This window comes from Miniopterus schreibersii, assembly GCF_964146895.1.
Source record: "Miniopterus schreibersii genome assembly, chromosome: 8".
NCBI classification, from domain to species: domain Eukaryota; kingdom Metazoa; phylum Chordata; class Mammalia; order Chiroptera; family Miniopteridae; genus Miniopterus; species Miniopterus schreibersii.
Genome location: NC_138109.1, coordinates 5,922,301 through 5,947,869, shown reverse-complemented (window position 1 = coordinate 5,947,869; position 25,569 = coordinate 5,922,301). Strand labels below are relative to the sequence as shown.

The 25,569-nt window shown below is 52.8% G+C and overlaps 1 protein-coding gene across 4 annotated transcripts in view; it reads right to left on the bottom strand.

Annotated features, from left to right (window-relative positions):
* Positions 1–9,992, bottom strand: part of CLSTN1 (calsyntenin 1) — a 55,134-nt gene extending 45,142 nt beyond the window's left edge. For all 4 annotated transcript variants that reach the window (XM_081144957.1, XM_081144959.1, XM_081144958.1 and 1 more), the window contains exon 1: positions 9,668–9,992. In XM_081144957.1, coding sequence (XP_081001083.1) covers positions 9,668–9,764 — 97 coding nt within the window. In that variant the 5' untranslated portion in view covers positions 9,765–9,992. The remainder of the gene's footprint in view (positions 1–9,667) is intronic.
* Positions 9,993–25,569: the final 15,577 nt, after the last annotated feature.

The following is a 25,569-nucleotide window of genomic DNA, read 5'->3' as shown; positions in this document are numbered from 1 at the left end:
TCTTTCTTCTACGCACATGAGCACGCTGAAGGTCTGGCAAGTCCTGCAGTAATGAAGCCTGTTTAACACATTTCTCAAACTTAGGTGAGTCCACATAACATACTAGGGAAACAGGGCCTTGGAGGTCAACTTGTCAGCCTGTATTATAAAATTCGGAGAGGAGGCCTGCAGTTAGCAGAGCCTTTATCACGACCGTCAGAAGTCACTATGTCGGTATAATTTAGCATGGGTGACTTCTGGTAAACGACACACAGAAATCCCACAGCGGCTATTTGCAGGTGGTGTAAAATACATTTTTTACATTCGATGCAGTAAAATACAAAGGAACAAACGTGATATAGATTTAGGAGCTTAAGAAATTCAATGAACAGCTTTAAATAGAATTCTTGAGATTTTCTTTGATGAAAAACATTAAGTACATCTGACCATGAGTCATTCCTTGAAATAACGAACATTAGTACGTATTCTCGGGAAGGTCGACCTGCACACAGCTCCTCGCAGTGGCCGCCCAGCCTGCGGAGGGCCCGGGTTTGCGGGCCCTGCCCCTCCTCCAGCTCGCCCACCTCCCGTCCCCACTCCCGCGCTGGGCACCGGGGTGTCTTGTGGGCCCCCTTTCTTCCTGTTCAAGATCACAGTGAACAGACCCTGTGCCCTCCTCTCCCAGGCTGGGTCACTCAGAAGCCAAGCCCTGGGCTCCCCCCTTCCCAACCTGTCCCTCTTGCTGCCCCCTCCCGGGGCGGCCAAGGTCGCCGGGCCGCGGCTGATGGACAGAACGTTGGCGAGCGCCTCACTGTCGCATTCTAGAATTATCAATAGCGATGGGGGGTGCTGTGGCTTACTGCAGATTTGCCCGGTTTTCACTTGGTTTCCGACAATCATTTTTGGAGCTTAAACAATTTGTAACAATGTTTCCAGGGGAAAACATAATTTGAGTCCCAAGTTGAATTCTTAATAGATTGATATGAATTGTTTTTTTCAGGTCACCTGGGAATTAGAAATGGGTCCTGGGAAACAATACATCAAGACAGAGCTAGGCTGAGGCAGGTGACAGTCACTAGATGACAGTAACAGAGCTGAGGCGGTGGCCAAGGAATCCCAGCCCGGGGTGAGTTTTTTACCCAGGCAACCAGATCTCAGCATGGAGCAGACAGACCTGCCTGAGCATTTCAGGAGAACAGATCGCTATCTGACCAGAATGGACTGACTGTTTTGTTAGCCACCATGTGAGGTTTCTCAGATGTCGGGGTCCCCTCACTGCCCACTGCACAATCTTGCCTCAGTTTACCTGTCTATACTTGGGTTTCCAAAAAATAAGGCTCAGTCAAGACTGCTCTATGCCAAGACACAGCTTTTGCCCCAAATCCCTTTCTGCCCCCCTTACGCCACTCAGCTGAGTTTCTAGATAAAGCAGAAACTTTGGGAAACCTTTTTAGCTTTCTTCCTTCAGGTCTAACCAACCCAAACCGAGCCTAACGGCCGACGACCGCTTTCTCACGGCCCCTGGCTTCACTCTGTCCATCGGCACTGAAAACCACACCTGCATATACTTCACAAGAAAAAAATTCAGTGAAGACATACTTTGCTTATGCGTCACGTTTTTATAGTAGTTCAAAAAAATCTCAAATCTTCTAAGAATACGCGAAAAGTGGTTCTAGAAAAAACGAAGTTAAGAAACTTTATCAACGGAATGAACTGTGGATTAATCACTAGCATTTATGACCTACCTAAAACATTTCATCAAATATTAATGTTGCTGTTATTATTACCAGTCAGATTTGGGGGGCGGGGGAGCTCATGGTATGAAATTATCTCACTGGTACTTGTTCCTCCTGTTAGCAAAGGTTTACAAATGTCAGATTCCATCTGAAAAAAGCATTTATGTCATTTTCTATCCTGGGCTTTAAATATTTAGAAGATGCTTATTAGCTGCTTCTTTTAATTAAGCAAGGGAAGGCTCCATACGCATAGGGATGGACCTTTTAAAGTGCTGCCAGATGAAAATGCTCTCATCAGGCATCACGGGCAGGTATCAGTGGACATTGACAAACAACTCAGAAGAGAGATGAGAAACGCTGCCGACTCAGGGCTTCAAAATCCAGGCTACGGGTCATCGAGGCGCCCAGCCATTCACAGGGCGCTGGGCGCTGGGCACGGAGGGGTCAGAATGCGGTTGGTGGCTGCTGCCCACCTTCCAGACCCCCCGCCGTTCCGTTCCCAGCGAGCGGGCCTAGGGGGAAAGTGAAATGCCGGCCAGTGCATTCTGCTGCTTACTCGCTCTTCTGATGAATGTTTGAAATGCGTGGCAAAAAAAAATAGAGATTGGAGAATTTTAATTATGTGTTATCCTTGTTACTAAGTCCGTAAGAGGAAACTGGCATGAATTAGTCAAGGTGTTTTAAAGGTAAACATAACGGGCTTGAAGCAAAGGCTCTGATCCCCCAATCAAAAGCAACCCCCCATCAATTAGCCTCCACTGTGTCCTGTGAAGTTACTGTAGTCTGTCCTTTGTCAGGTGCTGGGGACACAGAGGTGTGTGCAGCCTCCACCTTGAGGCCACCAGAGAGTAAGTCTCCCAATGAGGGGAGGGGGCGTCAGCAGGGAGGGGCCCCCAGGGGGCTGGGCATCAGCTGGCTCATCGGGAAAGGGTGCCCAGAGGACCAAGGGCTCTGGCTAAAGCCTCAGGGCCAGGCCCACGTTCTGACCATGGCGACTCTGCAGCGTCAGTCTGTCAATGCCCAGGGCCGGCATCCTGAGTGTGACGGGCCCCCACTCTTGGTTTATTGCTGTTGCCCCCTTGAAATTCTTGACTTTTGAGCCAAGAGGCCCTGCATTCACTCTGATTCTGCACTTGGCCCCACGTATTATGCAGCTGGTGCTATCAATATTCATCATTAACTACGTCTAAAAATATGCAAAATTAAATGCGCTGGATTCTGCATTTTAGAATAAATTATGTTCTTTAAAGGCCACTTACACAAATCGTTCTTAAGTTTTACATACTTTGATTTAAGTTTATGACATTCAATATCTTTTTCTTGGTGGTCTTAAAATAAAAGTACTATTATATAAGAAAAATTCTGCAGTATTATTAAGAAGAGACCAGAATAAATACGTCTTTGTTAGATTTTAAGTAGGTATTAAACAAAGATGACGTTCATTTTTATTGTTTTAAAAATTCACTTTGAATCTAAAGGTGTATTCCTAAGTGTTTTATACTATCACTGAAGATTGGGTAAATAACAAATAGTAAATAGTAAAAAATAAAAATCAAAGAGCCAGCGCCAGCTGGGTGGCTCAGTGGTTGTGGCGTCAGTCACATGGGGTCGGGGCACAAGTCCAGGCTGCGGGCTCGGCCTCGATCCCAGTAGGGGGCGTGCAGGAGGCAGCTGATCGATGACTCTCTCCTCACTGATGTTTCTTTCCCTCTCCCTTCCTCTCTGAAATCAATAAAAACATATATTTTTTTAAAAACACAAAACCCACCCTGACCCAGGACCTAGATAGTCTCTCTGCACGTGACTGTGACTAGGCCCCAGCTCACTCCTCATCAGGGCCAGAAATCAGGGCCTGGGGGCACGGACGCTGGAGCACAGATGAGCTTGGCCTTTCTTAAAGTGACAGGTGGTAACAACAAAGAGCTGCGGGACTGGATGTCACCAAAGATTTGAAGGCTGGATAAGATTTAGTCCTAAGGAAAGCTGACTAAAGGCTCAAACAATGTTTTAAAGAAAAGGGTTGCTTTGTGTGCGAGCAAGTGCCCAGGCTGAGAGATCAGCTGTCAGGGACGTGCGAAGGTAGGTCTGTGCGGCAGGGAAGGCTGCTTACGTGCAGGGGACAGGCCTTTCAAAGTTCCTTTCAACTCAGAGTCTAAGGTCCTGGGCGGGAAAGACAGGGGAGATAACGGCCAAGGAGGAAGCTGGATGGATGAACTGCAGGTCTGTCCCTAGCGCAGGAAAAATATCAGCGACTTAAAACTCTAATAAGAAAACTCACTGACAACTGTGAAATATGTATCTGGTTAGAGGGATGCTCCTGGAGTAATTATGGGGTCAAGAGTGAATGTAAGGACGGTGCAGCCACTGTGGAAAACAGTCTGGCAGTTCCTCAAAATACTGAGCATAGTTATCGTAAGACCCAGCAATTCCCCTCCTGGGTGTCTACCCAAGAGAAGTGAAACTACGTGAACACGTGAGAATCGGCACACCGAGGTTCGCAGCAGCACTGCTCACGGCAGCCGCCAAGTGGGAACCAACCCAAAGGTCCACCAGCTGATGAACGGAAAAACGGATGCGGATGCCCATTCGATGGAACACTTCAGTCTGCTTAAGCAGCTGTAATAAAATAACAGAGACTGGATGGCTTATAAACAACAGAAATTTATTTCTCACATTCTGGAGGCTGGACCCAAGATCAAGGTGCCAGGAAATGTGGTGCCTGGCGAGAGCCCGCTTTCTGGGTCTTTGACTGCCATCTTCTCGCTGGGTCTTCTCTCGGTGGAAAGGGCAAGAGATGTCTGAGGTCCCTTTTACAAGGGCACTGATCCAGTCCATGAGGGCTCCACCCTCATGACCTAATCACACTGGGGGTTAGGTTTCGACATATAAGTTTTAGAGGGACACAAACCTACAGCAAATGTTCATCCACAAAAAGAAATGAAGCTCTGACACAGGCTATAGCACGGATGAACCTTGAAATCGTCATGCCAAGTGACAGAAACCAGTCACAAAAGGCCACGAATCCTACAGTTCCACTGCTGTGAAATGGCCAGAACGGGCAAACCCAGGTTAGTGGTGGCCAGGGGAACTCAGAGGGACAGCTAAGGGCTATGGGGATTCTTCCGGGGGTGATAAACACGTGCTGAAATTAGACAGTGGTGATGGATGCACACTGAATCGTGTATTTTTTAAAAGGTGAATTCTATGGTGTGTGAATTACATTTCAATAAAGCTTGTTTAAAACTTTTTTTTTAAAAAAAAGAGTAGATGTAGGAAAAGAAAGTCGTCTTTTGTCCTAAACAATGAGTTTAAGGAATTATCTAGGTCAAGGTAGACTTGAAAAGTACCAGATTCTACAGAAGTTCTTGTCACAAGAGAATCAGACTGGTCCAAAGCAGACGACTGTAACGTTCACGCCTCACCAGAGGTTAAAACACACACATGTGCTTCTTCCTTTACTGTGCTACCTGCCACCCACGTCCTACCGGGGGTCTGGCATGGAAGGACGGTAGCTTTCAGATGTGTCTTACAGGGTTTTAAAGATGTTCTAAATTCAGTTACTTTGAAATAACAGAAACTTCGCCTAGAACTTTAAAAATAAAAAAACCTTAGCAACAAATTTAGTGAAAAAATTTAACCTAATAATATCAACCTATAGCTAAGTGAGAGAAAGAACAAAAAATATTCCTAAAACAGGGAAGGGCCTATCGAATCAGGGACAAGTGTACACCACACCCCAATTCCTAGGTGGCGGGGGCTCTATGGAAAAGTTGGGCACCCCACATCAGCCTGACATATGGGCAGGGAACTGTCATAGTTTGAGGGTTCCTATCTCTGGCCTGAACAGTCTCAACTACTGTCGAAATGTCATTTTTGAGGGTTTTTTGAACGATGCAAGAACGCAACATTGCATCCATCATTCCCACCACTCTCGAGTCCGTATCCCTGAAGGTCTGTATTTTGTAACAAGTCACTATCCTAAATTTCTTTTATAAAAAGACACATTTCTCTTTAAGTACCTCTGTTCTTACCAAATGAAGGCCACAGAAAAAGCAAGGTTTATTTTTAAAACCATAATGATCTGGCCGTGGCTGGTGTGGCTCAGTTGGTTGAGTGCTGTCCTGTGCACCGAAAGGTCACGCAGGTTGGATTCCAGGTCAGGGCACATGGCCAGGTTGGGGGTTCAATCCCCAGTCGGGGTGTGTGCAGTAGGCAACTGATTGATGTTTCTCTCTCTCTCTGCCCCCCCTTCCTCTCTCTCTAAAACCAATAAAAGCATATTTCTAAAAATAAAATAAAAGCATAATGATCTAAAACCTCAACCAGAATATGTGAAAAATAGACTCTGGGTGACTTCCAGGATAATCAGACCTCCTATTTTGTATCAATGCTCATAAATGAAAACCCTACCTCAGAAATTACATTTCCCTGTCTTACAAAGCAATAATAAAAATAATCCAATCCTTTTTTGTGTACTAAAATTTTAACATCCCTCAGGTTCCTCATTTTAAACATGAAAAGTTGGTTTAATAAACATAACCAAGTCCTGAAAGTAGTTTCATGGAATTACAGGACCTTCTAACTTCAATGCAAAAATAATGTTGTTATATTTTATTAAAATTTCACTTATTGGTCATATTCCTCCTATCTAAAACTGAAATACTGCTTCTGCTCAAAAATCAAATAGTACTGGCACAGATAATGCATGATATGAACTCCTAAAACTTCCTTTTGAAGATGAATCCCTATGAAACTGCTTTTCCTCCTAAAAGTAGCATGTAGCCAAAGATAGATTCTCCTCAACTGGAGATTCCAGTTAATCAGTTACAGCTCTTAAATCGGCATACATTCAGAATCATTAATGTTTTATTATTTCTTCAGCATTATAAGTCTCCTATGTGAAATAAATGAAATTTACTTTAACAATAAAAATGCTAGATTAAGCATAATATTGACATCTATATTCAAACGACCTTTTCCTCAAAGTTGCTTCTGAAGATCGTGGTAACAAACTAAGAAACCACTTAAACCCTGGCCGCTGTGGCTCAGCTGGTCGGGCGTCACCCCGAGCACCGAAAGGCCGCCGGTTCCAGTCCCCGTCAGGGCACATACCCGGGCTGCGGGTTTGATCACCAGCCCGGGTGTGTGGGAGGCAACCAATCAATGTTTCTCTCTCTCTTTCTCTCTCCTTTCCTCTCTCGCTAAAAAAGAATTTTAAAAAAATTTTTCTAAAAAGGCTGAGAATTATAGTATTTTTTTAAATGGACTCAAAATGGAAGCTACAGAGCTACAGCCTCCAAAAGCTGCTACAGATTTTTCTGATCTAATATCCCCAACACTGCAATCAACAGAAGGGCCCTTGAAAATTACCTACTGATTTAGTCCGACACTCATGTAGCAGAATTTAAGCTGTTGTATATATGCTCTTATGTCTGTAACGCTTTGTTCAGTGTATCACATTTATCTGTCAGGTGAAAGAAAATAGGATACGTATGCAGACAAGACTGTGCAGACACCCTTCCATCCTGGGGCACGCCTTCCAGTGAGACAGACAATAAACAAAGTAAGTAACAAAGGGTCAGAGCAAGTGCTACAGGAAAAAGGAGCGAGTCCGAAGGGAGGGTTCAAGGGGTTCGGGGGTAGAGATGAAATTTCAAACATGAGAAGGGGCCTCACTGAGACGTCTGTGTACAAACAGGAAAATAACAGTCGATATTATTAATCTGGCTTTGAAATACATTACATGTTTGCACGTGGGGTTTTTAATATTCATAGATGCTTTCTACTCTCTATTTCATTTCCTATTTCCTAATTGACTGACTGGAGGTAAGGTACGCAGCCTAGGACACGACATATGCTAAGGATATGCCTCCTAATATTGCGGTTTACTTGCTGTTTTTTGAGAACTACAGCTACAATGAAAGTGAAATTTAGGGTTCCCCATAAAACAACTAATTAACAGTCAAAATGGAATTTAGACCACGAAACTGAACATTCTCTCCAGCAATTTCTACGTGATCTTTATCCCATTAATATTTATTAGAGGTTAGCTAGAGTATGAACAGCAGTTCCTAATGTCATACTGTCTGCAGCAGTAAAAAATTCACATTATTATCTGATATGATTATCTTTTAAAGTAAGCCCACGGAATGTGTCTCCACAAATTTCATATTTACGTAGAAAATTCATTTGTAACATTTCAAAATGAAATCATTTTATCAGCATTTCATGCAATAGTCCCCATTTTCCAACTTGCGAGAAAAAAAAGAAAGCAACAGAGTAACTGATGTTTAAATGTTTTTATTTTGAAGACTAAGAATCCTTAAGTGCCATAAATGCACCAAGAAAAGCTTAGAGAAAGTTAGCAGATTACCAAGGACTCGAGCCGTCTTCCACACAGGACTTGTTAGTGCGTCACAGGGAAGGTGCTTGATATTGAAACTTGCACTGTTTACGTGTCTCAATAACGCCCATGGGCTAATGAGACCCCTTGCGCAGTGAGTAGCAAATGTAGGCGAAGAGACCAAAAAATAGTAAGAAGAAGAAAATACAGATTTTAACAGGAAATGTCATCACTGACCGAACTAAATACATTTGAACTATTGCCCAAATACCCAACCCAAGCACATATTTTAAAAATGTGTTTGTCCCAAGAGAAGCTAAACTGACATTTTTTTTGCTCGGACATGTTAGACTGTGAGACCTCCATCCCACATCTGGAAAGAACGTTTCAAACTGAGCTTGATGTAACTTTTAAAAATCCAGAGCAATTGGATACTAAGATCCGAATCTGACACAGTCAACAGAACGTTAGAAATGAAATGAGAGAAGTTTATCCTCCTCCCTGCGGAGACAGGAACGCGGGACGAAAGGTGCACTTGCCTCTTCTGCCCTTTAGACTGTTAACCATAGTTCTCTCCATATGTCACCAAGGAAGAGCAAACCGAGATTTGTTTAAAAGCTCGCTGAACTGAAATACGACCATCTAGACTTGCATCAACCCTTCCCCACCCCCAAAAATTTATAAAAAAAAAAAAATCAGAAGAATACAGCCAAATATACTCTATAAACTACACCGGGATCACTCTGCTCCAAGGCCAAGGAAAGCGGCTACGATTCCAAGATCCATTCGGAAGCGTATCCTCTGCAATGCGTAAGCTTTCCGTTGGCAACATCAGTCAACACCAGAAAGCACGGAGCGTTGAAAAGGTTAAGCGGATGAAGGTTGAAGCAACAAAATAACCAGTTCGCTAAGAAATATTTCTTGCCAAGTAACCATAAAACAATTTCGGCCCTAAGGAATCAAAGACGGCTTTCCTTGGCTCTGCCGAGGCCATCGAAGCCCTAGCACGATCTCAAGTAACGTGAGGAAAAGGCGCACGGAGGCGCCGGGGGTGGAGAAGACGAAGGGGTTCAACCCGGGGCGAGACCGAGGTTAAAAACCTCATCGCAGCCTCACCTCTGGGCGAAAAGGTGGGAGGGGAGCATGAAGTTTCAGCTCCCGCTCGTTCGCTGAAAGGACCCTGCGAGGCAGAGGAGGAGGGAGGGAGCTACGATGCGGCGCCCGCGGTGCGGAGACTCGGGATCTTGGAAAGGGATGCGGAGGAGGGGGCTCTTATGTAAGCGCGCGCCGCAAACCGTGCGTGCGCCCCCAGCCCCAGGCGCATCTGAGACCCAGCGCACGTCCACCGCATCTCCCCCGGGGGCGCAGCCCCAGCCTGCGGGCGCTGCGAGGAAGGGGGACCGACTCTCCGGCCGGTCTGCGCGTCCCCCGCCTCCGCGCCGCCACCACCCGGGGCTGCGATGGGGGCGGCCAGCGCCCAGGTGCCCCGCCCGGGACGGAGCGCGACTTCCCGGGGCGCCTGCAGCGCGCGCCCACGGCCTCTGCGCCCCGACCCCCGCGCCCCACACCGGCGCCCGGTCCCGCGCCCCGACCCCCCGCCGACGCTTACCTCGCGCGGCCCGGACGCCGCAGCCGCCGCCGCACAGCAGCCCGGCCAGCAGCAGCCCGACGGCCGGGGCCAGCGCGGGCGCGGGGCGGCGCAGCATCGCTCGGGCTCCCGGCGCCGCGGCCGGCCCGAGGCGGGAGCGGCAGGGAGGCGCGCGGGGCGCCCCGGGGGGGTCTCTGGCGGCCCGGAGCCGGCTGCCTCGCGCCGCCGCGAGCACCGGGGTCCGCGGAGGAGCCGCCGCCGTCCCTCTGGGCCGCGCGCTCGGGCCGCGAGCGCCCTCCCCTCCGCGCAGGCAGCGCTTCGCCGGAGGCGGCGGCAGCAACTAAGATGGCGGCGGCGCTCTCTCTCGGGTCCGGCGACGGTACCCGGCTGGGGGCGGGGCGGCGGCGGGCGGGGAGGGGCGGGGCCAGGGCGAGGGGCGGGGCCGGGAGGGGGTGCCGGCGGGGCGCGCGCGCGGCGGCCCGAAGAGCGCGCAGGGGGCTGGGGAGGGGCGCGCGCCAGCGGGGTGGTTCCCGGGCGGGAGGGTCGGGGGGGGGGGCAGTGCACCCCCGCCCCGGGCGCAGCCCAGAGCCCCCGCTCTACATCCCCACGCGCCTGCCCAGGCTCCGGAGCCGAGCGAGCCGTGCCCGGAGGAGCGCAGACCCCGCTGCAGGGAGGGCGCAGCCCGTGGCCCCTGAGCGCCAACACGTTGGCACTTCGGGCGAGTCGCGTCGCGTCTCCTCGCAGGACGTCGGTGTCTCCCGCTAAGTAGGGCGGCGGGAGGGCGCCCGCCGCGTCGGGCGGGGCTCGGGGGTGGGAGGTCAGCCAGCCGCGCTTTGTAAACAGTCGGGCTGCGCGCACGTGCTGCGGGGGCTCCAGCCCCGCGCGGGCGCCGGTCCCGGGGAGTCCGAACTGAATTTGTAACTCAGGTTCCTCCATCTGCTGCAGGTCCGTGTGTGGCTCGGTAAAGGGGGCTTGTGCGCCCGCCCTTTCTAGAGAGTCTTGGTGTGATGCTAGCGGCGCTGCTTAGAAATGCAGAGACCCAGAAGGGCCCTCCCAATTGGACCCCTACGGGAGTCATGGGTCTTCCCCTTCCCTCCTGTCCTGGGGCCCCCATCTTCCCTTGACCCCACCCCCCCAAACTAGGGGAAAGAACTGGAGCAGTCATGGAGGGCTCCTGTGGGCCGGGCACTATGAGACATTATTGGCTCCATTTTGCAGATTTGAAAACTAAGGTGATGACTTCCCCAGTGGAGATGGCTACTGTAAAAAGAGAAACTGGCCCTCCAGGACCGGACTGTGGCATCAGGGAGACCCCAACAGCCGAAGTTAAATGACAGTGCAACATTAATTACTCCAGACTGTGCTGGAAGAGCTACCAAAGGTGATTGCACAAGGACTTGTGATTGTCACAGCCTTGTTTGCAGAGAGGGCCTGGCTGGCCGGCTGGAGGGCTTGTGGAGACCAGCTTGGGGTGGGGTGGAAGGGGTGGGCACTGTGGAGGCTGGGAGGGAATGAGTCACTCCCTCCGTGGAGAGTGTAGGACTCATTTAAGAGAGCCATGGACCAGGAGCCAAAGAAAAAGGTAGCTCCAGGCCAGATTGTGAGGGATTTGGACTTAATCCTAGAAGAATGACCTCAAACAGCAGTGAACAGAGGCGTGATGAGACTTGAGGGTTTCAAAGCAATCTGTCCTGAATATGCTCTTCCCTGTCCTTTGTGCCTCAAAGGCCTCCACCAAAGCCTGAAGATTCCACCTCTGCTTCCCCTGCCACCCCCTCCCCTGAGTCCAGGAAGACTAGGCTCCCCTTGGGTGGACCCCTGCCAAGGGACCGGCTTGGCCCCTGCGGTCTCCAGGCCACCCTTCCACTCCTTCCAACCAGCACTGCAGAGTCATCCTCTCCAGGCATTGCTGTTACTTCCGTCCCTCCCTGGCTCCTAGTGGCTGGGGCCCTGCTGCCACCTCATCAGGTCCAGACAGCTCTGCCAGGCTTCCCACCTCTCAGCCCCAGGCTGTACCCAGCTGACCTCAGGGCCTGCTGTTGCCATTATCTGCCTTCAGTTCATTCCTTCCCAGACCAGCATCAAATGGCACACCCTCCTCCATCTCTACCCTGAGCCTTAGGTCCTTAACAGTGAACCTCTGGGCTGCCTCCTCCAGGAAGTCCTCCTGACTATCAGGCCCTCCCCCCCTACCCAAACCCCACCTGCTCTTAACCAGCTGAAACTTGATAAACTTGATAATCTGATAATCCCCACTATTCTAGTGGGTAGGACCCAGATGGTACAGGCGGACTACCCTGGATGGGAATTCTAGCTCCTGCTTCTACGAATGACCATGGACAACTTATGGAAATGTCTGAATCTCTTTCCTCACCTGTGAAATGGGATAATAATACCTAGTTCCTAGTGTTGTGAGACTTGAATGAAATTATGCAATTGAAGTTCCTCATAGCGCCTAGTAGGTCTAAACCTATGGCAGTTTCTCTTTCCCTCAGGAGCCTTCTGAGCTCCTGGTTTACTGCGGAACACACAGTAGGAACTCAATAAAAATCCAGTGATGAGCTAAATGAATTGCTGTGTGTGTTTGTTTTTATTATGGAGATCCCACATCAGAGGGTAAAAAAAACAAACCCACCCTGTAGATTCCCAGGGACCTTTGAGGTTTACAAAAACCAAAATCAGAAAGGTGTAATCTGAAAACTGTTTTGAGTCCACAGGCTGCTGATGCCCAGAAGGAGAGTGTAATGTATTCCGTTCTATTAGAAACACAAACAAAAGCTCTCTGGGGTCTGGAATCCTGATCCCTTTATCTTTTCACCCTCACTGACCCTTAAGGAAACAAAGAGATGGATCAAAAAGGTCTAGCAGCAGGTGGGCAGACCGGCGAGCTTGCCGGTGGAAGGCTAGTCCGGCTGCAAGGCTCAGCTCGAATGTCTTGGAAGCCAGAGAACCGGTGAACTCCGTTTCCGGTCGGCCTGACAATAGCCTCGGCCATATTGGCACTTTTCAGAGGTCTCCACGTGATGGATTAGTTAATCCTCAAGATGGCCCGTGGTGGGGATCAACGCAGTGTTAGCTGAGAGGGGCCTTGGTGAGCTGAGCCCGCCATGCCAGGGCCTGGAGCGGCGGGATGTGAGGCGCCACCTAGGCCTGTCCTTGGGGCCACTCCGATGGGAGTGGCTTTGCCAGCCAGGCAAGGAAGACTTGGACTTCTGATGGAGCAGTAGGTAGAGAGGACACTGACTATCCAGGGTGCTGCATTTTTAAAATGACTCTTGCTAATAACAACAGGCTCTGTACGAAGCTTCTATCATGTGTGTCTCCAGCAACACCCTCCAGGAGGGATTTTTATTGTTCCAGGTTACAAAAACGTAGCCTTTGTTCAAGGGCCCATTGCCAGAAAGGACACCCGGGGTTCAATTTCTTGTCTGTCTGAGCCCCCAAACACCGCCTTAGCCCCCATGTGAAAGTACGTCCCAGGTACCAAAAACCAAAAACCTGCCCAGGCCCCCCCAGCGTGCGGCCGCCGTCCAGCTGCAGGAGGCCCCGGGAGGCAGCCGCAAGCAGCCTGAGCTTCCTCGGGGGTCAAGGCCGTCCCCAGGGCCAGCGCTGCCGGGAGGGTGGAACCAGGTCGCGAGCGGGAAAGCTCCTCGCCAGGGAGCCAGGCCCTTCCCAGGCGGTGCTACTTCAGTACCGGGAGCCTCGGCAGGCAAGCAGCCATCGCGACCCCCCTCTTAACAATGTGCTTGGGAGCAAGCCCGCTTCAGGGGCGCTGGGGGGAGGCTGTGAGAGACCTGATGAGAGCTGCCGATTACAAATTCCCGAAGGTACTAAAACCACAGCCCCCAGCACCGCCGGGATCCCCCTGGAGCTCAGCAGGGCGCTCCCTCTGGCCCCATCTCTGCCTCCCAGAGGCCGGGCCAGGTCTCTCCAGAGCCGAGAGGAGGGAGTGAGAGGCTCAAGGATGTGACTCAAGGCAGAGACCCTGGTCGGGCAGACCTGGGCTCAAATGCATACCTATCCACTTCCTTCCCTTTTGTAAAATTTTAATTTAATTTTGTTTGATGGTTATGTTAAATACTTGCCTAGTTCCAAAGTCAAACTTAGAAAGCGAGGTGCTCAGGGAAGTCTAGTTCCATTCCTGTCGCCTCCTCCCTGACCCCTCTTCCACTTATAGATGACCATGTTGCCTGTTTTTGGGTTTATCCCTCCAGGGTGGGTTTTTTTAAAAATATAAGCAAATATTTGAATATATTTCTCTCCTGTTTCTTAGAAAAAAAAGCAGCATATCACACCTGCTATTCTGCATCTTGCTTTTTTTTACTTAATAAAATATCCTGGCGATGGCTCATCTCAGTATACAAACAGTCTTCGATCCTTTTCATAGCTGAATAGTATTCCAGTGTGTGATATGTTATCACGATATAGTAAGAAACAGATACATATGTTCTTTGGTCCCTAGCACAGAGCACCTAAATCTCTTGGTATTTCCTGGGTGGTAGCATGTTTTGTTCTAACAAGGAGCTTCTCTGTGAGTTTTTGGATGAGGGCCAGTTGCCAGAAAGACCAAGCCATGATTAGAAGCTTGGAGATTGAGTTAATAACCGATCATGCCTACATGATGGAGGTTCCAGAAGAATCCTTGACCTACAGGATTCGGAGAGCTTCTGGTTCAGTGAACACACCCATGTGCTGGGAGGGCGACGCACCCAGCTGCACAGGGACAGAAGGTCCTGCCCTCAGGACCCATCCAGACCTCGACATATGAGCTTCTTCAGCTGGCCGTTCATTTGTGTCCTTTATAATAAACCAATAAAGGTGAGTGACCTGTCCCCCTGAGTTCTGTGAGCCTTTAGGACAAATTATCCAGATTGAGAAACGGGTCCTGGGAACCCCTGGAATTGTAGCCCAGCCGGAGAGAAGCGTGGGTAGCCTGGGGACCACCACTTGTGGCTGGCATTCGAGATTAAATTGTCCAACACCCAGTTGGTGTCCACAGAGGAGAGTTGCTCGGTGTGGAGAGCCACACGTCTGGCACCGAGGTGTTGTGAGGAGACACAGTTTCCCTTCGTGTGCACACACCAGAGTTCATCTCGGTCTCCTACTGACCGACGGCAGTTTCCAGTCTTTTTTCTACAGAGCGTGGCTGCAAGCCTTGGGGTATTTTTTGCCTGTGGCTCCGCCGGCTCCCCCGCGGCCTTGGGTGAGGCCTTGGGTAAGGCCTTCACCTCTCCCATCGGTGTCCCCATCTGTGCGGTGGAGATGCGTGGGCGTGCGCCTCAGTGGCTGTGAGGCACAGCAGCAGCTGTTATTATTTATTCCATTGCTTTCCAGAGAGAGTGGAACATGCACTGGCTGCCTCCTGCACGCGCCCCGACCGGGGCAGGGGATGGAGCCTGCAACCGAGGCACGTGCCCTCGGCTGGACTCGAACCTGGGACTCTTCAGTCCGAGGCCCTAATCACTGAGCCACACCGGCCAGGGCTTAACTCTTATTATTCTTACTCCTTACTGCCCACGGCTCTGAGTGTTAAGCCTCTGGGCCAGTGGCAGGAACCCTGACTTGGGAAGGGCATGCCGTGGTCTCCAGGGAATCGGGGTGGGGCCTGAGGATGCTTTAAGCTCTCTAACACTTTCTATGGCTCCCCATTTGCAAGGGAACCAGGAATCCCCATGCATGAAGCACCAGCCATCGCTGGCTGGTGAAAATGTCCCGGGAAGAAAAACCTCGCCTTCCCACGGAAGCCAGGCGGCTCGCCTCCAACCCCGACCCCAAAAGCAGCGGGCGGACTGGGGCTTCCTGCTCTGCCCCTGCCCCAAGGTGGCACGCAACAGACTCCCATCCCCTTTGTGCGGGCCGCTGGGGGACGCATGGGAGCCCTGTTGTCTGCAGGTGGGCGTGGGGGGGCGGTGAGGCCATTTAATTCTGCAGCACAAATGACACCGGTGCACTACACGCACACGCACTCACATAGGACATTTGGGCAAATGCGGTCCCTCTGGGGGCACCCAGCCGAACTCTATGTGCCCTGTCTGCCCACGACCCCCGACAGGAAGGACTGGCCTGGGTCTCTGGGGAGGAAAGGCGACGGCAGAAGCCACCCAGCCTCCCTGGCACCATGAAGGAGACCCGGTCACTGTCCTGCACAGTGACCAGCAGCACACTTGGGTTCTCTCCACAGCTCCGTCCTGCTTCCCAGAGCCGGGGGGCGCTCCTACGATAAAGTGGCTTAAAAAAACCAGGAGGAATGTTTTACTCACACACTTTTGCTTCAGACAGACCCCCGGTTCCAGTTACCAGGAGCGAAGACCCGGCAGCCTAATTACGCTGAGCCTCAGTTTCCTCATCTGCAAAATGGACGTAAGAGTAAAACCCCTTTAGACTCCTGTGCGATTCCGAGAGAGGAGGCGTGTAAGGGGCTTAGCGCAGTCGGCGACACCCACACGACCCTCAGTTAGTGGTAGCTGCTCTCACGGTGACGACGGTGATGATACCTGCGAACGCACTTCGGGAAGTCGAAGGAGGCGATATGGTCAGAAAAACTCCACGCAGCACTTTCCAGTTTGCACTTGTCCAGCACATTCCCTTCCTCAAGGGCACCTGTGTGCATTTGGGACACACGACAATGTCCCTGGTAGGGATTTATTCATCTCTGTTTAACTGGCGGAGGGACTTGCCAAGCCCACCCAGCCCTCAGGCGAGGCCCCTCTGGCCTTTTTGCACTTTCCTTGGCCCTGAAGCTCCCTGGGCCAGCAAACTCCAACAGAAGGCAAGAGCCAGGTTCCCGAATCCCTGGCCCTTTGGAGCCTCCAGGTCACTTCTCTCCTTCCTTACCTGTGAGCGGGACTAACTACCCCCCAGAGATGCAGAAATAAGGAGCATGACTCCCATGGCAGAGCTGGCCGTGGGCTGGCCCCGTGCGTTCTCTGATTTCACGCTGGCCGCAGGCCTGTGCTATCCAGTGAGCTCCCTGCTTTTGCAGAGAACAGCGCTGGGGCTGAGAGAGGTGCAGGCGTTTGCCCAAGGTCACACAGCTAAGTGGTAGAGTCAAGATTCAAACCCAGACCTCTCTGACCCCAAAGCTCTTACCCAGGACATTAGTGTCTCCCAGGAACTGCTCTCATGGTGAAAGTGTCTGCAGAGCCAGGAAAAGGCAGAGGGGCATCAAGGTGGGAGGAGTGCTAGGCTGATCTCTGTGGGATCTGATGCCTCCTCCGGGTGGTCAGGTGGGGGAGCCAAGACCCTGGTCAAAGCACTGAGCCTCAAGGCTCCCAACCTGCCCCAGGACCCCAGATAGTCGCCACCACATGTGAGGCTCCACAGAGAACAAAGCCCCTGTCCCAGCCACCCTGGGTGGGGTGTCTGCGAGGCCGCAGCCAGGTTGACGCCCTGCGCCTTGCTCATTGCTCCAAAGGTCAGGCCTGGGTGCCTGGCTCTGGACCGGATCCGATCGGGCTGCCCCGCCAGGCATCCCCTCCCGGGTTCCCCCCACAGCTCCCCTCTGAGCGGGAGGAAGGGCAAACGGATGTCTTTGCTAATTTGAAAAGGAGCGTAAACAGTGGGGCTCAGCAGCACAGCTCTGCTGAGGGTGTAGTTTAAGCCCAATTATGTGCGATTAGTGCATTTGTTCTTTGTTCCCGTGGCATATTAATTGCAGACCTGGTATTGTGACAATTAACACAATTACGGGCCCGCTCTTTTCCGACAGGACATAAGCCACATGCTTTCAGCCAGGGAGGTGGGCTGGCAACACGGAGGGAGATGCCTACTGGGGAGAGCGCCCACTGTTATGGGTTGACTGTGTCTCCCCAAAGTTCATATACTGAAGTCCTAACCCCCCAGTACCTCAGAATGTGACCTTATTTGGAGATAGGGTATTTACAGAGGCAATCAAGTTTAAATGAGGTCCTTTGGGGGGCCCAGTCCAGTATGACTCATGTCCCTGTGGAAGGGGAAATTTGGGGACCTGGAAAGAAGATGACATGAAGAGACACGGGAGGAGAGAGGCCTGGAGCAGATTTCTCCCCGCAGTCCAAAGGAAAAGCCCGCCCACGCCTCGAGCCAGGACTTCTAGCCTCCGGAACTGAGGCAATAAATTCCTATTAAGTCACCTATGGTGTTTTGTTAAGGTGGCCCAGGCAAACTCAGAGACCCACCAGTGTCCCAGGCAGAGTCCCCTGAGTGGGGCAAGGAGGGGTGTGGGGAGGGGGCATCAGCCTTGCTGTCTGTTCAGAAGTCTCCAGAAGGGGTCAGCAGCAACAGCCAGCACCCGTCTTCTGCCAGGCGCCGATCCCAGGGCTGCCCGTCAGGGTTCCCTCGGTTCACCTGGCTACCGGAGCCCCTCCTTCCCTCTGCTCCCACCCCTACTTAGTCACCTGCCCCACCAATCCTGGATGCGTCATTTCCTCCCCTTTGTAATACCCTAATCTTGAGGGAAATAGTATGTGTTCTTTTCCAGGTGGAACCAGTTATGATGTGAGATATACGCACAGTGCTTTACCGCTTACAAGGTACTTATCCGAGACCTGTTCTCGGTCCACACTTGAAACAACCCTATGCGGGGGTGGTATCATTACCCATTTCACAGATGGGAAAACTGGGGCTTGGAGAAGTAGCAGGGCTCAGGCTTGAGCTCTGATTTTGGATCTTGTGTTCTTTCTCCACAGCAGCAGTTCTCACGGGATGTCCCCCAAAATCCTTCAAAAACTTACGTGTCTGTGGTCAGGTAGATGTGGGAAAAGCTAAATGAAATGGATGTCTTCACTGCAGGACATCTCAGAGCCTTTAATATACTGTGACTCTAAAAGAATGCATACAACGTGCAGCATTTTCCAGGCTTTGTTTACTTTTTAAATTTTATTTTAAATATATCTTTATTGATTTCAGAGAGGAAAGGAGAGGGAGAGAGAGAGATAGAAACATCAATGATGAGAGAATCACTGATCGAGCCCACAACTCGGGCATGTGCCCTGACCAGGAATCGAACCCCGATCACCTGGATCCTAGGTCGACGCTCAACCGCTGAGCCACGCCCGGCCGGGCCAGACTTTGTTTACTTTGGTGGGACAGCTGCCATTCTAGGTGGGGCCGCGTGCCACCACAGTGCCACTCAAGGACGGCATAACCAGAAGATGAAGAAAATTCTGATGTTAATGTCTACGGGCGGGTCCCCTTCCTGCCCCTGTCCTTCCCCTCCCCCATGGCAGGCTGGCTGAGCACCCAGGGTTGGCGTCACTGTGGGATTTCTCATCCTCTGGGGTTCAGCCAGCCTCAGAGCCTGGTGGTGACGGCTTGTCTCTGATCACACTTTAGGCACCGCGGCTTCCACTGTATGTGTCTCTGGTGGCATCACACTCTCAACAGCCTGCCCCGCCCTGGCCACAGGCAAGGGATATGACTGAATCCACAGCCACTGCGCTTGGCCCGACAGGTGGCCCAGGACCCAAGCAGAGCCCATCAGAGGCTGCCCTGGGACTGTTCAGGATGCTGAGAGAAGGGACTTTCCTTCTGCTGAAGCTGCCAGGAGCCGTGTTCTGCGGTCGGAGGAGCAGGTCAGCCTGAAAGGAGATGATGGGACCACAAGGCAAAGTCAAGCAGAAACAAGCAGAGAGGGACCTAGAAGAAGGGAATGTTCTAGAAGCATCCAGGCTCCAGTTTCAGTCCCCGAGGCCCTAGTTCCTGCAGCAATTGCCTTAATCTTATAAACTACCCTCAGAGCCTCCCCCATGACACAAGCCAGTTGGAACTGGGTTTCCATTGCCTGCAAACCAAAAAGTCCTGGCCAATACAAGTCCCTGAGCCCCCTCACAGCCCAGAATTGATTTGCCAGCCGAGACAGGCTTAACAGAACTGTGGATATGGGGTGCCACACAGGCGCCCACCGAAACGTGCCCTGAGGCCTCTGTTGCCCTGAGGGAAACAGAGGCGGTGTCCTTTGCTCTGTAGGGCCCGGATTTCCTGTTGGCAGCACAATCTTAGTTCAGAAAATAGGGTCATTGTACCTGTAGGCCACAGAAGGCTCAGCAGAAGAGCCAGTTCAAGGTCAAGGTCACTCATTCATTCAACAAACCTTTATCGAGAGCCCACAGTATGTCAGGTCCTGGGGACACAGCAGTGAAGAAGATTGACTGGGTCCCTGATCCTATGAGCTTACCTTTCAACGGGAGGCGCAAGAGAGAAACAAGCGAAGAAAGAAATCCATAAACAAGGTTATTTCAGATAAAGAAAGTAATCAGGAAGATGGGAAAGAGCATCAGAGAGTGGGAAGCCAAATGGGTGGTCAGTGAAGGGGGTGCTAGGATCTGAATATTTGTGCCCTCCCCCAAAATTCATATGCTGAAACCCTACCCCCAGTGTGATGGTGTTTGGAGGTGGGGCCTTTGAAGGTGATTAGGTCAGGAAGGTGGAGCCCTCACCAATGGGGTTAGTGCTTTTCTCAGAGACCCCCCAGAGTCCATAGCCCCTCCCACCACATGGGGACACCGAGGGAAGTCAGAAGTGGTCAGTCTGCAACCTGGGAAAGGGCCCTCACTAGAACCTGACCGTGCTGGCGCCCTGATCTTGGACTTCCAGCCTCCAGAACGGTAAAAAATAAATTTCTGTTGCTTATAAGCTACCTAGTCTGCGATATTTTGTTATAGCAGCCTGAACGGACTAGGACAGGGGGTGACATTTGGGCTGACATTGGAAAATTGAGGATTCTGCTGTGTGGGAGAGCACTGCAAGCAGAAGGAACAGCAAGCACAGAAGCCCTGAGGTGGGGGCAGGCTCAGCACATCTGAGAGGCCAACGGAGGCCAGGGGCTGGTGCACAGAGATTGTGGGGGTGGGTAGGAGATAAGGTCAACAGGAGCCACCAAGGCCATGGGCTGCTCACTAGAGGGAGGGGAGATTTTTATCCTGAGTGCGAAGGACAGCCACTGCCTTTCAGGGTCCCAGGGTCGACAGTCTATCTGTGTTTTCTCAGGTTCCGGAAAAGCAAGTGGCTCCCAGACACAACCTTTCAGGGAAGCCCATGGGCTGGGAGCAGACAGAGTATTAGTCTCTGATACAGCAAGAGCCGAAATGCCACGCGGCCCCGGAGGCTCGCGATCACTGGTGCAATCTAGTGGTCAGGAGAGGCCAAGTGACGCTGCAGAAACACACAGGCCCAAGACCCTCGGCCCAGGACAACACTGCTCTCTGGCCAGGGGCTCCGCCAGCACCCAGGCGGAGGGGACAGTGCCTCTGGAACCTTGCCAAGTGGCTCTGAAAGCACCCGCCTGAAACGGCCCATCACTTCTGCCCAGATTCTCAGGCCAAAGCAAGTCAGGGCCACACCTAACTGGAAAGAGGGGGAGAAGACACAATCTCTACCAGAAGGTAGAGAGCTGGGAGTGTTTGGGGAGCAGCACCGATGACTTCCGTACCCCGTTCTGCAGGGAAACAGGCTCAGACACATGCACCGGAATTGCCCAAGGTTAGCGGCAGAGTGTAGCCCCTAGACCCCGACCCCCAGACCCCTACCGAGGGCAGAGTTCCCTGCGGTGCCCCACCCCCTCCCCACACTGCCCCAGCCTCCCCTTCTGCCTAACAACCTTTAAGAGCTTAATCTCACAAGCTTCTGGTGCCTTCCACACACAAACAGGAGCTCCCTGCGTCTCAGAGGAAGGGCAAGGTACTGGGACACCCCCTCTTGCCCTTCCCCACCCCACGCCCCAGACAAACGTTTGGTCCCTGAATGGATCACACAGCCCAGAGGGGGTGGCAAGAGCAGGCCTGAGTGAGGGCTGGCAGGGAGCGGCCACCCAGCCCCAGCGGAGCCCAGCAGGCGGGCGGGGAACTGTGCGGAACTCCTGGGCCTGCCCCGACACATCCCCCCAAACGGTTCCCTCTTCCAAGGAGTTTCCAGCTTTCCTCCCTGTCTGACTCCTGGAGGGGAGCCAGGCACCGGGGCGGGCAGGAGGAGGGCCCCACAGGCAGGTGAGGGCTCCCCAGGGCCCCCTGACCCCTGAGCTCCCCGCAGACAAGCTGGGTCTGCCAGTGCGCACTGCGCCGCATCCTGAGGGTTCTCCTTTCCTGCGCCCTGCTGCACTGTCATTGCCTATTTCCTAGGCAGCTCTGCCACCACGGGGCCTGTCGGTGGCCCTCTTGCCACTGCCTCCCCAGTGTGCACACACAGAAGGTCCTCAGTCAGACTGGCTGAGTGCGTCACAGGGCCCAGGGCTGTGCCGGGCTGGGTGAACTCTCTGGAAGCCTGGAGAGGCCCTGGGGGCCAGCCAGATGGCTCAGGGCTCACCTGTAAAGCAGGCCACGTGAGCTGGGAGGGCCCGGAGGGCAACAGGCTCTCCATAGAAACCTTAAGGGGCGGGGGTCCAGGCTGTCCCTGTCCCTGTGGCCTCTCTGCAGTCTCTGAAGCTCCAGGTGGGGTGTAAAAAGTCCACAGACTGCCTTCCCCTGGGATGCTGGACCTCCCCCCGCAAGACAAGTTCCCAAAGGGGCAAGCCAGTGGGAACAGTCTGGCCGGGAAGGGGGTAGGTGGGCAGGGGCAGCCAGCCCCCACTGCGCCTGCCACGGGTCTCTGGGCTGGGGGCTGGGGGGCAGAGTGTTTCTGAGGGAGCCCAAGGGTGCCTGGCTAGGAGTGGCCCAGAAGAGGCTGCCTTGGGTACTTCGGGGCTGGCAAGATCTGTGGAAACAGCAGAGGAGGCTGGCCCCACAGGGGGTTGGGGGCGCTGTCCCCCCTCCCCTCAGCCAGGCCCCTTCCCTGCTCACAGCTCCGCTCCCTCGGCCACGCCTGGGCCTGTCCTCCTGGCTCTGGCTCCCCAGGCTGGTTGGTGTTTTTCTTTCACAGGGGACTCAGGAGGATGTGTGGCCCATGATAAACAAAGGACTATTTTTACTGCCTTATTGTTTCTTCTCTCAGTGTCCTAGGTCCCCAGCCAAGCTACACCTCAGTCCTCCCTCCCTGCCCGCCCGCACCACGGGCTCTGCCCTGCCAGGAGCCAGCAGCTCAGCCACCTGCTGTCCCTCAGGGGCCGCCTTGGAAGAGACCAGGGCTGCGGGGTGAGGCTGGCGGCGAGGCTGGGAAGGGGCGCAGGGGAAGCCAGAGCCAGGCCTGGGAGATCCTTTGCCAAGGTGGGCATCTCAGCCCCCTCCTACACCCACAGCCCACCTAGATCCATGGCCTGTTCAGAAGACACCCCTCAATCGAGACTCCAGCCTAAGGGGAGGTCAAGGTTGGGGGCAGCCCTAGGGTTAGCGTTGCTGGAAGGGGGTAGGTGGGCAAAGACAAAAACAAACAAACTAGGAAATCAGACTTGGAGTCAATTCTACTGTTTTGAAATTCTCTCCAGCCAGTACATCCCCTATTGCCTGGCCCCAGGCAGGCGTGTAACTGGAAAAGTCTGAACTCGAACCCAGCGGTAGCTCTGAGCCCAGGGTGCAGGAGGGTCTCCTCCCACGGCAGCCATCACACTAAGAGGCACTTAGGGGCTTTGTCCCAGCTTTGCTGGGCTCTGGGCAAGACTGGGGGGTGGGGGGGTGGAGGGAGCAGAAGGACCCTCAGGCCCTGGGGTGGGGGCCCAAGGGGGTGCTGGGCGCTCAGGGCTCAGGCTCAGCAGCTCCCCTGTCCCTTCATGTTAGCTCTGAAGCAGAGGAGGCAGCCGTGGGAAGGAGCCTCCGACTGATGGTTTTTTTTAACCACTTGATCATGATCAAGAGTTTAATTTTACCCCCTTCCCTGGCTGGCTCTGATTCTATTTGGAGTTTAAGCATGAGCGAGAAGCAAGGTCCCTGGAACACAGACTCCCACCCCCAGGCTCTGACAGTCCCTGCCTGTCCAGCCGAGACAAGGCCCATCTGGGGGACCCCTCAGCTCCTGCCTTTCCCCCAGGCAAAGCTGCTGAGCAGAGAGAGCCGTCCAGGGGTGGGGTGGGGAGCAGGAGGCAGCTCCCGCCTGGGCTTCTGTCGAGGGATCGCCTCAGCCCTTTCACCCTCATCAAAAAGAGCTTAGCAAGCACCTGGGCTGTGCTCCTCCCTCTAGGAGCTGCAGACAAGGCCTTGCTCCCAATGACTTCTAAGCGGGGAGGAGGGGGGTGGGGGCACCATCATGGTGACTTGATGACGACCGTATGTGCTGACCACCCACTGCGGGCAGATCACCCAGCTGAGCTTGTCATAGGCGTCATCTCATTAATTCTCAGCTACAGCCTTATGGGATGCTCTCGCTTTTCCCTTTTTTCCAATAGATAATTTGTCCCAAGTCACAGAGCTGCCAAGGGGCAGATCCAGACTTCAATCCCACCAGCCAGAAAGTCTCCCCAGCCCCCAACTACATAAAGACACGAAGATTTATATTGTGGGAGTAAACAGTCTAAACCGAGGTCAGGAGAGGGTAACGTCTGACCAGGGTTTTACTGGGTTCAAAGCATTTTGTGTAGTTTGTCAAAGGTACAGTTGTTTTAATTATTATTTTTTAATATGTTTTATTGATTTCAGAGGGAGGGAGATGGAGAGAGAGATAGAAACATCCATGAAGAGAGAGCCATGTGTCGTAACCGGGAATCAAACCTCGATCTCTTTGAGCAGAAGGTCAGTGCTCAACCGCTGAGCCACACTGGCCGGGCACAGTTGTTTTTATTATTATTCCCATTTTACAGATGAGAAAATTGAGGCCAAGACCCACCTAAGGGTACAGAGGTCACAGTAAGGAGGCAGGACTGTGGTCCCCAAATTCAGAGCTCTTTTGCTGACCTCACGTGGGGGCAGGTTTGCTTCCAGGCTGGCTGGTCAGATGCGGGCTGTGAACAGGAAGAGCTGTACAAAGTGGAAGAGCAGCTTATTCTAGAAAAACCAGCTCAGCCTGGAGGACAGCGGTGTCCCCACCAGGAGCTGGTGGGAGGCCAACTTCATGCCCAATCTGGGGGGGCAGCAGCTTCAGTGGGGAGATGAGGGCTGGCCCCAGGATCCAGCCTGGGGTTAACTCACGACAAATATTTGTTAATAACCTATTACAACTGGACATAATGGGGCTTGAGAACAGGGCCAAATACCAGATTGGTCCTGGGACCACAGAGCTGGCCAGGGAGAGGGTGCTGGGCAACCGGCGGCTGGAGCGTGGTCCCATACACCAAAAGGTCTCAGGTTCGATCCCTGGTCGGGGCTCGTACAGGAGGCAACTGATCAGTGTTTCTCTCTCCCATCTCTCTCTCCTTTCCTCTAAAAACAAACAATAAAAACTACACACACAACCTCAAGTGAGGATAAATGAATAAATGAATAAATAAGTAAAAGATGTTTGTGAAAACCCACTTCCTTCCATGGCCAAGGCCAAGGGTCAGGCGGTAGAAACTCTCAGAGGCTCTGGGTCTAAAGTCACCTCCTGGGGTTGTGCAGGTGGGGGGCTCCCACAGGTGTGCAAACAGGGTGGCCACCTGTTGCACACTCTACGCCTTCCCTGGGGACTCGGCAAGAGGCCCTGGCAGGGTGGGGCTCAGCTCCCATCAACTGTCACCTCCCTGCCCCCTGGCCTGGCAAACGGTCCGGGGGACACCATCCGTGAGGAGGTGGTTCCAATGTCAAGGAGAAAAGTGAAAGCAAGGCACTGGCTGACATTCAGAGAGCATTTCACTGCCCTTGTCCTTGGAGGCCTTTCTTTAAATTGGGACTAGCAACACGGTCCCCCACGCTCCCCAAATTTCCTAAACTGTTGCCCCAGAAGAGAAACTTCCTTCATTGGACAGAAAAGAGTATTCTAAACATGGCCTCAGAGTTAGTCTGGGCCTACTTCATCCTCTGGGCCAGGGAAAGGGGTGGGTGGCCTTGAGCCACAGAGAGAGGGGTAAGGGAGAGAGGAGAGAGAGGACCGGCCAGGACGGCAGGGCAGGTGGGTGGTGGTGGGGTCCCCCGAGGCCCACAGAGCTCCTGCTGGGCTCGGAAGCTGGCTCC